The sequence below is a fragment of the Schistocerca gregaria genome, chromosome 4 (genome assembly GCF_023897955.1).
Source record: "Schistocerca gregaria isolate iqSchGreg1 chromosome 4, iqSchGreg1.2, whole genome shotgun sequence".
NCBI lineage: Eukaryota > Metazoa > Arthropoda > Insecta > Orthoptera > Acrididae > Schistocerca > Schistocerca gregaria.
In genome coordinates, this window is record NC_064923.1 from 483,675,582 (window position 1) to 483,689,094 (window position 13,513).

Below are 13,513 nucleotides of genomic sequence, written 5' to 3' on the forward strand. Positions count from 1 at the left end.
ACTGACACTTGTAGATGACCCAGAATCGAAATCTGCAGTAATTTGCAGATATGTTGCACTTCTGTCACACTGAACGATTCTCTTTAGTTGTCTTTGGTCCCGTTCTTGCAGGATATTTTTTTTGGCTGCAGCAATGTTGAAGATATAATGTTTTACTATATTCCTAATATTCACAGTACATTCGTGAAATGGTCATATGGGAAAATCACTCATTGCTATCTTGGAGATACTGTGTTCCATCGCTAGGGTGCCAACTATAAGACCACATTCAAACTCACTTAGACCACATTCAAACTCACTTAAATTTTGACAACCTGACATTTTAGCAACATTAACCAATTTAACAATTGTGCTAGACACTTGTTGTCTTATATAGGTGTTGCCGACTGCAGCGCTGTATTCTGCCTGTTTGCATATCTCTGTATTTAAATACGCATGTCTCTGCCAGTTTTTTTGGTGCTTCAATGTAGAATAAGACACATCTAGAGAAGAAATAAAATTTGTTGTGCGTATTATACAAGTATATTTACAAGATCACCAACTTAAAATTTTACAGTATTAAATCATAATTTTTTAAATGTGCAACCTTAATCTTGTTATTATATCAATAATAAAAATAGCAAGATTAAAGCTGGTAAGGGAAAATTCTGTATACTTACTCCCTGAAAATTTCTATTCTCTCTCGTACTTCAGATGGATGCTGACGCAGAACAAATCGCACTCTTTGATCTTCACGTAACAGATAAATGAAAACTTTTGCTGTATCTAGAAGTCCATCTGTATCATTCACCAGCACCTGGAAAGTAAGATAAAAATCTGTACCTGTAAACTTATACATTTAAATAAAATACAGGCTCAGTTTATTTGTTTTCATTTGCTACTGTAAGGTGTTCATAATTTTTTATCAAAAATTGTTAACATAATTTCAAAGATTAAATGTTGAACTTATTTTTCAGACGTTTGTTTACAAAGTACTGAGTGAGGAATCTAAGAATGTACCATGGTCCAAGGTGAAGACAAAATTATGAGAATTCCTGCACACACAAACTTATTTTAACAATCTCCACTCCATTCATGAATAAAACACGAAGAAACTCCAATATGTGGGCAATGGGAAGCATCTTCTCGCCATACATTTTACAGTTGTTTGCATAGTTTGGTGGTTGTAATGTTATAGTCTTTAGTGTGTGGATATTTTTACATTTTATCCTTCCATTTTAATGAACTTTATGTATTCCTTGTGGTAATAAACATTCATAAAAAAGTATCATACATGCTCTAAAATTTTGTGTAACGGTTTTCTCTCTCTTACTTTTTCCGATATAAGTTAAATAGAATTTGTATCATGCACAACTTATTCCCGGTTACATATACAGAGATTTCTTCATGCTCCTTCTTTATCATAATCATTAGAAACAATTTAGCATCCTTCTGTCTATATTATAGGTAGCTTTGATGTTATATATTTACTCTAAATGTATTATATATCTGCACTTGGGCATCTACCATTACATTTACAACTCACACTCTCTGACTTGTGCACTGATGGGAAAAAAATTGCAACAGCAAGGAGGAGTTGTGTGACATACACGTAAGTTGGTAGACATGTTTCTACATCTGAAAGATGATTTTTCTTCAAATTTTGCACCAGTTGCATAAGAGTAACAGTTTGTCATCTAGGAAGAAAAACTTCACGATGTAACGGTCATTACGTTAGTTACCTTTGAGATGGGATTTGGTGAGTTAAGGATTAGTCAAGAATGCCTTTAAGCTGACAAAGACGCCTTTATCAACACACCACTGAGTTTGAACGAGATCATGTAATAGGGCTATGAAGGTGGATCTTCCTTCTGTTATATTGCAGGAAGCCTTACCAGGACTTATGTGACTGCTGGCAGAGCTGGTCGCTGGAATGTATGGTCACAAGAAGACTAGGCTCTGGATGCCATGTGGCACTACCAAGAGGGAAGGTGACTGTGTTCAGAGTGTCTCTGGCACAAATGCAGCAGCAATTTCATCAACAGTTTGCTCCACAGTGCCACAATGCACTGTTACAAATCACTTACTTCAAGGATACCTCTGAGTCAGATGCCATGTAGTGTGCATTCCACTGACCCCAAAGCACCGGCATTTGCGACTTCAGAGGTGTCGAGAGAGAGAGGTCATTGGAGGACATGGTGGAGGTCTTTTGTGTTTTCTGATGAAAGTTGGTTCTGCCTCAGTGCCAGTGATGGCCGCGTGTTGGATAGGAGGAGGCCAGTTGAGGGCCTGCAACCAACCTGTATGCATTTTAGGCACACGGGACCTACACTTAGCGTTAGTCTGGAATGTGATTTCTTATGACAGCAGGAACACTCTTGTGATTATCTCATGCACCCTGACAGCAAATTTGTATGTCAACATGGTGGTTCAACCCGTTGTGCTCCCATTTGTGAACAGCATTTCAGGGGTTGTTTCCCAACATGCTCTACAGAGTGTCGATATTCTGCCATAGCCTGTTTGAACACCAGATCTTTCAGCTGAGCACATATGGGACATCATCAGACAACAACTCCAGAATCATCTGCAACCAGCATTAACCACCCCTGTATTGAGTGACCAGGTGTAACAGGAATGGAACTCCATCCCACCAACTTACATCCAGCACCTGTATAACACAGTGCATGCATGTTTGAATACTTGCATTCATTATTGTTGTTACAGCAGTTATTAACGTACCAGTATTTCACACCTGCAATGGATTATCTCACACTTATGTTAACCTCTGATCTTGCAGTGTTAATCAGTTATTTTGATTTCGCGGCGTGCAGTTGCAGCTGTGGTGGTTCTGAAGCAGAGAACTAACAAAGTTGTTTGTGTGCTGTATTCAAACATTAAATTTAGTAGATTTCAATTGTTCTTCCAAATATTAGCAGTGTGTTTACATTTCATGGCCTGCAGTTGCAGCTGTAATGGCTCTTAAGTTCTGAGAAAGTTGTTTGTGCAATGTTATTCAGTTATTAAATTTAGCACTTTTCAATTGTGTCTCATGCTGCTTCTGGTGAAAAAATGGTTTAATAAACTTTCAGAAACTTTCACCCATTGTGTTCTTTAGATTTGTTTGTGTATTTTTGAGTAGCTTCAAACATGGCCTTGCTATGAATGTTCACAGTATCAAAGATCTATCTTACATGACAGAATATCCCTGTTGTCCACATAACATCAATAGCATGCTTGTTCGGGACATGTACAGTTTTTCTTCAAAAATTCTTATCCCTGTGACCTCAGAATCATTAATTTTGTATAAACGTAAAAACCACTCAGGGATCATTAATTTTGTAGAAATGTAAACACCACTCAGGGACTAGGCCTTAGGCCTGTTCCATCTGGCTACCTGCTGCTTACAAGGCAGTGTGTGGAGCAATCTACAATTGTAGAACATGTGACCAGCTACAATTGTGGAACATGTGACCAGCATGTCACCAGTTCCCCCACCTGTTACTGCCAGCAGATGAATCATGCTGTGGCTTCTGCATTTTAGCAACTCTTCTTTTGACCTCAAAATGCTGAGTAGAACCTGTTCTGGATACCAGTAGGAGATACTGGGAATTGAACCTGGATCTTCCACACCAAAGTCAGCAGTACTAATCATTAGGCTGTTGAGGTGGTCTGTTTGATTTTGTGTACAACTGTTATAATTTATTGAAGACATTTGTATGGCAAGAAGCAATGTCCATTCACTAACAGAAGGAAAACATTTAAAGAACCAAATTAGTTGTTATTTTAGGTTCATCTGTATATCTGCTCCAACTAAACCCTTTGCATTGTAGGTGAAGATTGAGGAGTCATGTATCATAATCACTCCCCATCATTGTTCATTAATTATTATGCTGTCCTGAGTGTGGAACTGGCAGTTCTCTTGTTGTAGTACCAGAATGTAATTTGCTGGGTGGTCAGCATGGCTATCTGCCATGCAGAGAATCTGGATTCAATTCCTGGTACTGCCAGCAATTTTTCCTTGTTGGGAGGACTGGAATGGGGTGCCTCTCGAGGTCTGTTAAGGAACTACTTGATTGAGAAGTAGTAGTTCCAGATCACAAAAACTGAAAACAGCTATGAGAGTGGTTATAGTGACTCCATGGCACTCCACACCACAGCCAATGATGCCACTGGCAGAGGTCGGTACTGATGGGCCTGCCATAGCCTGTGGATGGAATTTACATTTACAATTTACTTCCAATATGTATTTAGCAGCATGATTTCTTTCTTTAAACTACCTGTGGAGCATACATAGTTCTTTGTCTTATCTGTACTTATGGGACATGAAAATTATTTACTGAGATAGACTGGAACTGTTCTTGATGTGAAGGTGTAACATTATTATAAGCAAGGTGCCCTGATGTCTCCAACTTTAACAGTAGCAAAACATTTTCTAGGGCCACTTGATATCCTATTTTGGAAGCACTGAAAATAATCTGTTTCTGTCTTCAAAATTTTTCATTTATAGTTTCTGAAAACACTAACATTTAATAGTAGGAGATACTCCCAGCATTCATTCAAAAGTATTAATTTAATCTGCAAAGTTCAGTTCTAAGCAATTTATCAAGAATATAAAAGGAGTTTTTTACTTTAGCATTAATATGATTCTCTTTTGGAATGCTTCAGGGAATGCTAGTTCTGATGTTATGTCTTACCAAAGTGAAGCTCCAACAGAAATTTGCTTTAATTATCACTAACCCTTAAAATCCACCACTGGCTTCCACATTACACACAATTTCTGCATGATGAAGACTTGTACTGGTTGCCTGACAAGTAGAAATGTTGACTGTAAACAGGTCTTTATGCTTACTCTGTGCAAATATCTCTTATTCTTTAGAAACTATCAATATGGTCATGTACACATTAAGCCACCACTAGGAATATGAGACAAAGCAATGGATTTCCTGCTAATTGTATTACATAAATTTAACTTTAAATAAGTTAATTAGTACATAGTAGTGCAGTATAGTTTATTGTGTATACAGTGTACAGCTTTTAACAGTGGCTGTATGGGCTCCAGACTGTCCCTCAGTGTTCTCCTCCATGATCAGGTCTATGGAATATAACGATGAATGAATGGGTTACTTGTCTGATAGCCTAATACTTGTAATCAGACCAAACAATAGTGGGAATTTTGTGTAAGTCATAAAAATATGTTGGTATTGAACAGCAGTCAATAACAGAAGTACTGTGAAATCATACATAGTGTACCAGTAACACAGAAATGACATTTGAAATGTCTGCTTGTGTCTGTGTATGTGTGGATGGATATGTGTGTGTGTGTGCAAGTGTATACCTGTCCTTTTTTCCCCCTACGGTAAGTCTTTCCGGTCCCGGGATTGGAATGACTCCTTACCCTCTCCCTTAAAACCCACATTCTTTCGTCTTTCCCTCTCCTTCCCTCTTACCTGAAGAAGCAACCGTTGGTTGCGAAAGCTAGAAATTTTGTGTGTTATTTCATTGTGCCTGTCTACCGGCGCTTTCCCGCTTGGTAAGTCTTGGAATCTTTGTTTTTAATATATTTTTCCCATGTGGAAGTTTCTTTCTATTTTATTAATATGGATTTAGGTTGAGGTAATTATACAGGGATGAAGAGGCTTGCACAGGACAGACTAGCACCAGTCTTCAGCATGAAGGAGGCAGCAGCAGCAAAAACAACAATACACTTGTTTGTTACAATACTTTGACAATAATTTGACTCTACAATCAATAGCAGCACTTCAAACAAAAATTAGACTCCAGTAAATGTTTGTATTTTCCATCATTTTGCAGCACAGAGCTCACATTCAGAATGTAATCATTATTCGCAGGTTGAGCAAGGGTGGAATGCAAGGACACTATGTCTTTTATTCAATCTGAAGAGTGGTGGTCTCAATATTACTTGCTCTCTGGAGCTAGTAGTACCTTCACAGCTGTACGTATACCTTTTCCCGTCTTAGGTGTCACTGGTGTACTTCTGACATTAGCTCTCCTTAAGATTTACTTCTTGATTAGCATGAAATTTTGAATCTCAATTGAATAGGTTAATTTTATCTCTGTTGTTGTTTGAATCTCCAGTGTTTGGCAACACCATTACATGCAGCATTGATAAATATATGTGATGTGGATGTATGAGTTGTTTGAACTACTAGTTTTTAATGGGTTGACCATAAGCCTGTGTGTTTGTTATTTGTTCTACCATTTTCAGAAACAATGTAATATATTATTATTTGTGGAAGTATAAGGTGTTAACATTAGAAAAATTAAGGTTTTAATCAATTGTTTCCTTTCTGTGAAAATGCATGAAGGAACAATATCTGTATTATATCTATGGAACAACAATTCTGAAATATTTCTACATGATTTGAAAATGACTGCAGGCAACCACTCATCTGTAGCTGATTGGTGTGTGATGCATAGACACTAATTAAAATGTAGAGACTTCCATGGCTTTCACTAAATTTTCTTCTACTGCTCTTTTTTCCATTATCTCCGTCTACATCCACACACATGCTCTGCAAGACACCACATCGTGCGTGTCTGAGGGTATACTGTACCACTACTAGTAATTTTCTTTCTGTTACATTTCCAAATAGAGCAACAGAAAAACAACTGTCTACATGCCCTCATGTTGTTGTTGTTGTCTTCAGTCCTGAGACTGGTTTGATGCAGTTCTCCATGCTACTCTATCCTGTGCAAGCTGCTTCGTCTCCCAGTACCTACTGCAACCTACATCCTTCTGAATCTGCTTAGTGTACTCATCTCTCGGTCTCCCTCTACGATTTTTACCCTCCACGCTGCCCTCCAATGCTAAATTTGTGATCCCTTGATGCCTCAGAACATGTCCTACCAACCGATCCCTTCTTCTAGTCAAGTTGTGCCACAAACTTCTCTTCTCCCAATCCTATTCAATACCTCCTCATTAGTTACGTGATCTATCCACCTTATCTTCAGTATTCTTCTGTAGCACCACATTTCGAAAGCTTCTATTCTCTTCTTGTCCGAACTAGTTATCGTCCATGTTTCACTTCCATACATGGCTACACTCCAAACAAATACTTTCAGAAACGACTTCCTGACACTTAAATCTATACTCGATGTTAAGAAATTCATCTTCTTCAGAAACGCTTTCCTTGCCATTGCCAGTCTACATTTTATATCCTCTCTACTTCGACCATCATCAGTTATTTTACTTCCTAAATAGCAAAACTCCTTTACTACTTTAAGTGTCTCATTTCCTAATCTAATTCCCTCAGCATCACCCGATTTAATTTGACTACATTCCATTATCCTCGTTTTGCTTTGGTTAATGTTCATCTTATATCCTCCTTTCAAGACACTGTCCATTCCGTTCAACTGCTCTTCCAAGTCCTTTGCTGTCTCTGACAGAATTACAATGTCATCGGCGAACCTCAATGTTTTTACTTCGTCTCCATGAATTTTAATACCTACTCCAAATTTTTCTTTTGTTTCCTTTACTGCTTGCTCAATATACAGATTGAATAACATCGGGGAGAGGCTACAACCCTGTCTCACTCCTTTCCCAACCACTACTTCCCTTTCATGCCCCTCGACTCTTATGACTGCCATCTGGTTTCTGTACAAATTATAAATAGCCTTTCGCTCCCTGTATTTTACCCCTGCCACCTTTAGAATTTGAAAGAGTGTATTCCAGTCAACATTGTCAAAAGCTTTCTCTAAGTCTACAAATGCTAGAAACGTAGGTTTGCCTTTTCTTAATCTTTCTTCTAAGATAAGTCGTAAGGTCAGTATTGCCTCACGTGTTCCAACATTTCGACGGAATCCAAACTGATCCTCCCCAAGGTCTGCATCTACCAGTTTTTCCATTCGTCTGTAAAGAATTCGCGTTAGTATTTTGCAGCCGTGGCTTATTAAACTGATAGTTCGGTAATTTTCACATCTGTCAGCACCTGCTTTCTTTGGGATTGGAATTATTATATTCTTCTTGAAGTCTGAGGGTATTTCGCCTGTCTCATACATCTTGCTCACCAGCTGGTAGAGTTTTGTCAGGACTGGTTGTCCCAAGGCCGTCAGTAGTTCTAATGGAATGTTGTCTACTCCGGGGGCCTTGTTTCGACTCAGGTCTTTCAGTGCTCTGTCAAACTCTTCACGCAGTATCGTATCTCCCATTTCGTCTTCATCTACATCCTCTTCCATTTCCATAATATTGTCCTCAAGTACATCACCCTTGTATAAACCTTCTATATACTCCTTCCACCTTTCTGCCTTCCCTTCTTTGCTTAGAACTGGGCTGCCATCTGAGCTCTTGATATTCATACACGTGGTTCTCTTCTCTCCAAAGGTCTCTTTAATTTTCCTGTAGGCAGTATCTATCTTACCCCTAGTGAGATAAGCTTCTACATCCTTACATTTGTCCTCTAGCCATCCCTGTTTAGCCATTTTGCACTTCCTGTCGATCTCATTTTTGAGACGTTTGTATTCCTTTTTGCCTGCTTCATTTACTGCATTTTTATATTTTCTCCTTTCATCAATTAATTTCAATATTTCTTCTGTTACCCAAGGATTTCTAGCAGCCCTCGTCTTTGTACCTACTTTATCCTCTGCTGCCTTCACTACTACATCCCTCAGAGCTACCCATTCTTCTTCTACTGTATTTCTTTCCCCTATTCCTGTCAATTGTTCCCTTATGCTCTCCCTGAAACTCTGTACAACCTCTGGTTCTTTCAGTTTATCCAGGTCCCATCTCCTTAAATTCCCACCTTTTTGCAGTTTCTTCAGTTTTAATCTACAGTTCATAACCAATAGATTGTGGGCAGAGTCCACATCTGCCCCTGGAAATGTCTTACAACTTAAAACCTGGTTCCTAAATCTCTGTCTCACCATTATATAATCTATCTGATACCTTTTAGTATCTCCAGGGTTCTTCCACGTATACAACCTTCTTTCATGATTCTTAAACCAAGTGTTAGCTATGATTAAGTTGTGCTCTGTGCAAAATTCTACTAGGCGGCTTCCTCTTTCATTTCTTAGCCCCAATCCATATTCACCTACTATGTTTCCTTCTCTCCCTTTTCCTACACTCGAATTCCAGTCACCCATTACTATTAAATTTTCGTCTCCCTTCACTATCTGAATAATTTCTTTTATTTCATCGTACATTTCTTCAATTTCTTCATCATCTGCAGAGCTAGTTGGCATATAAACTTGTACTACTGTAGTAGGTGTGGGCTTCGTATCTATCTTGGCCACAATAATGCGTTCACTATGCTGTTTGTAGTAGCTTACCCGCATTCCTATTTTCCTATTCATTATTAAACCTACTCCTGCATTACCCCTATTTGATTTTGTGTTTATAACCCTGTAGTCACCTGACCAGAAGTCTTGTTCCTCCTGCCACCGAACTTCACTAATTCCCACTATATCTAACTTTAACCTATCCATTTCCCTTTTTAAATTTTCTATTTTATGCACCTCTTAATTCGATGGTAATAATTAAGCTGTGGTAACAATTAAGCTGACAACTACATGTTAGAATGCCCTCATATGAGCCCTAATTTCTTTTACCTTACCTTCATGGTACTTATGTGAAATGCATGTTGGCAGCAGTACAGTTCTTCTGTGGTCAAATTCAAATGCTGGTTCTCTAAGTTTTCTGAGTACTGAGAAGAATGTTGAAGAAGTATAAATACACACAAACATGCAGAAACCAATTGGACTGCCCTATGCTCATGTTAACAATCCATTAGTATGCCATTTCATTCTCAAATTATGCACTCAGAATTTTAGTTTAATATAGTGTGAGATAATTCCCTAAATTACTGATTTCATTAAAAGCAGAACAAATAAAATCCCCATGAAAATGTTTAATATATCATAAAATAAATAGATTTAAAGCTTACCATAAAGTCAAAATACCCTTTCATTCCTTTTTGAGGATCAAAATTCAGAATGATCCCACCAGTCTCCTCATTCACAATGAAGGGTGGTTTCTGTATGTTCTCTAAACCTTCTGTCAAAGTCTTGTGTATTTCGTCAATTTGATAGTAACGAATCTCAGCATTTATACCAATATCTTTATCTACAGCCTGAAAACACAAAAAGACTGTAAGATTAACTGCATAAAACTTGGCAAACAGAAATCACAGTCACAGCAAAATTCTATACTGCACTGACATGTGAAATCATTATCTATAGATGCATCTTACAGTACTTAAAGAGGTAAAAAGGAAGGAAGGATAGAAAGAGGAGTACGTTCTCATTGGTGCTTAGCATTTAGAATTTCTTTGCAGAAGGTCCCAGAATCTACTGCAGATTTAGTTGGAATCCTAGGTTAACTTTGGAATGTAACCTGAACTGCTTAGGAGGTGGTGACTGAAAATGTACAAAACAAAACCATGTGTTGTGCCTTTTGGAGGTCTCCAAAGATCTTAATAAGAAATATGATCTCTTGAGAAGAGGTTCTGTTTTGTGTCAGCTTTTTCACCCAACACGATTTCTTCTTGTGGGGTCTCAGAAAAAGTCTTGTGTATGATACACCTGTCATGATTGAAGAGGGTTTCCTTGTAAGAACTGTCCCTGCCTACATCATTGCTCAACAAGACTGTGATCATTCTAACGGCTGTGACAGAACTTCGTCTGATAATGTCCTGTCTACATAGAAGGTGGGTGATGCCACTTTGAACAACTCATATGAATGTAGTACCTACTGCAAGTTGTGCAGATAAATGAAATGGCTTCAGAAATGTGTCCAACTGGATTTTGGTAATTGTCTGCAGACTAATCATAAATTTGACATTTTTTTAAAATCATAACTTTTGACTCATTCATTGCTGGACCAGGGTTTCCTACCTCATGTCCTCATCTCTTTGTCCATCTCCACCATCCTGCAAGTTAGTATCACCATTACCAAAACATGCTGTTTATACTGATCGCAGCAAGTTCTTTTAAGTAAGAAATCCGTTTCTGTAGTTGGAATTAATTTGTGTGTCCTGTATCCATTACAGTAGTTTGTGTACTGTACATAGTAGCCATACTAATCAGTAGTGTTCTGTGGGTGCCCCTTCTACCTAGTTTCTCAGTCACATTTATACTGACCCTATGAGATTTGGTGGAAATTATCCTATGGACAAGATTTCATGTACAGAATCTGACAAGACATTTTGCATCCATGGGCCACAAAGTACTGAGAATCAGGAAAGAGTTCATCAAAACCTGCAGCAATTCTGCATTTGTTATGCACCTCTTAATTCGATGGTAATAATTAAGCTGTGGTAACAATTAAGCTGACAACTACATGTTAGAATGTACAGAAGGTTAGCAGTCAGTCACAGATTCTGTAATTTATTGCAGATCTAGATTTTGACTATAACATTTTCATCATTGGTGCATTACCAGAAGAGTCATAAAATCTTAACCATGTAAAAGCATAAACATGTGACAATTGTCACTAGAATTTACATTTCATGTAAATGTTTGTGGCAGTTGTCTCATGTTTATGATGTTACATGGTAATGCCTATTTCTGTTACATGGTTATGCCTAGATGACTCTTCTGCTAATGCACCAATGATGACAATGTCATAGTGGAAATCTAGATCTACATTAAATTAATGGATTCTCTGACTGCTGTCTGTTACATCAGAATAATCAATGGTTACTGTGCACTACTGGTGTCCAATGGGCCCCAAATTAACTAGATGTTATGTTCTGGTCTTTTCTTAACATGGGATAGCTCCTTCCTTAATAGATGGTGATGTGTCATTTCTTTGCGAACTTAGAGACATTTAGTAGGTTGCCAGCAATGGTATCACAAGAAACAGAAGGTATTTTCACATTAATTGTATCAAAGGTGAATTCAGTCAAGAAAACTTATTTGTTATGAGACAGAATTTCTGGCCAGAACTTACTTTCACGAGGTGAAATGTGTAGTACTGCCAGAATCATTAAAGTGAGATGTACTGCCAGACACTTGAAAGTGACACACCGCCTAGATTTTGGAACTAAAAGTTCCATGCTTCAGTAGGAGAGAAGGTTATAAGAAACAGCAAGTCACTCAGACACAAGGATGAGAGCGATCCACTTGTAGTGAGAACAAGGGTGGACAGTGGCCAACGTTCTTGAGCAAGAAAACCAGCATATTATGTTTGTTCAGTGATTTTGATAATAGCCCTATCTTCGGAATTATCTGCACTGGTGAGAAAGTCTGAATATTGGTGGCTAATGCTTTCTACTTGAGTGGTTGTCATTCAGATCTTCTCTTGTTAATTTTACTTTCCAGATACCAGGCTTTCTGTCTCAAAATATTTAGCACAGTATTCTGTTTATCCTGCTTAGTTTTTGCACATCTTTATTAACCATCCCATACATTACTGCTAATACCACTGGTTGGAGACAGTGGACCTCTTTCACTTGAATGCTCAGTTGATGAATACGATAATTGAGATGTATTGTCCAGTCCTACCTGCTCTATGCACCTGAGAAAGCCTCTCAACTCTACATATATACTCACTTCTTTGGTTGAAAGTCATACAGCAAAGGCAATATGGTAAGCGATAGTATGCTGTGAATATATAGCATTTTATGAACTAAATTTGCATGTATGTCACTGTTGTTGCTAGAAAAAGTTACATTCATTGTGAGCATGTGAAACACAGAGTGGGATCCAATAGCACAAATTTCTACTATGGAGGAACTGATTCTGCAGTGGATGGAAGATAGCCACAATGGGTCACAATGACAGATTGCTCTTAACTCTCTACATGGCTACAGACAGCTTTAGCAGTATAAGTCAGTGTACCCAGATGCTACACACATCATCCAATACCAATGTTAGCATACTGTTGTGAAACTTCGTCACTAATACTTATCATACTTAAATCAGACTTTCAGTCCTTGTGTACATATGGGGTCAAGATGGGCCATAAGTTTAATTGCTCACTCAGATGAATTCCCAGATAATGAGCTTATTTTTGCCCCAAATTGCTGGATTTCTATCTTTTTCTGTTTGATTACATTTTTGTTTACTCCTCATGTCATAAAATTCAGTTTAAGTGACCTACCTGACAGCTTAGACTTGCAGCACCACATGTTAAGTATACCCATTGCTATTCTTGCTTTTTCAGATGTTTCATTCCTGCTATTTCCCCACATGAGCAGAGAGAGATTATTGTTGTAAGCTATCACATACAGCTTAGTACCTTACTCTTGTAACTTATTCAACAAGGGCTCCCAATTTATATTACGAAGTTGTTGCATGCAAATAGATCCCTTTAGACATCCTCTAGTTATCCCTTCTAATAGTTTTGCTGGGTGATGACAATATGGCTTCCTAACCCTACTATATAGTTCCCTGGACACTATCTCTAGTTGGAAAGTTAGAGTTGTCATCAGTTGTCAGAGGCACAAGCACAGTCCAACCAGATTCCAGCTATGTATTTGCACAATGAAGAATGATGTTTCAGCTATAAAGTTGATTCTGGCTTCCATTGACGTCAGTTTTGGATGCCAAACCAAACACAGAACTTAGTGATCAGTCA

General features: G+C 38.1%; 1 protein-coding gene across 4 annotated transcripts in view; it reads right to left on the minus strand.

The window, feature by feature from the left end:
* Window positions 1-13,513, minus strand: part of LOC126267060 (cadherin-23-like) — a 458,700-nt gene that overhangs the window by 23,868 nt on the left and 421,319 nt on the right. For all 4 annotated transcript variants that reach the window (XM_049971900.1, XM_049971901.1, XM_049971902.1 and 1 more), the window contains 2 exons: window positions 9,879-10,064; window positions 660-796 (listed from right to left, as the gene is read on the minus strand). In XM_049971900.1, coding sequence (XP_049827857.1) covers window positions 660-796; window positions 9,879-10,064 — 323 coding nt within the window. The remainder of the gene's footprint in view (window positions 1-659; window positions 797-9,878; window positions 10,065-13,513) is intronic.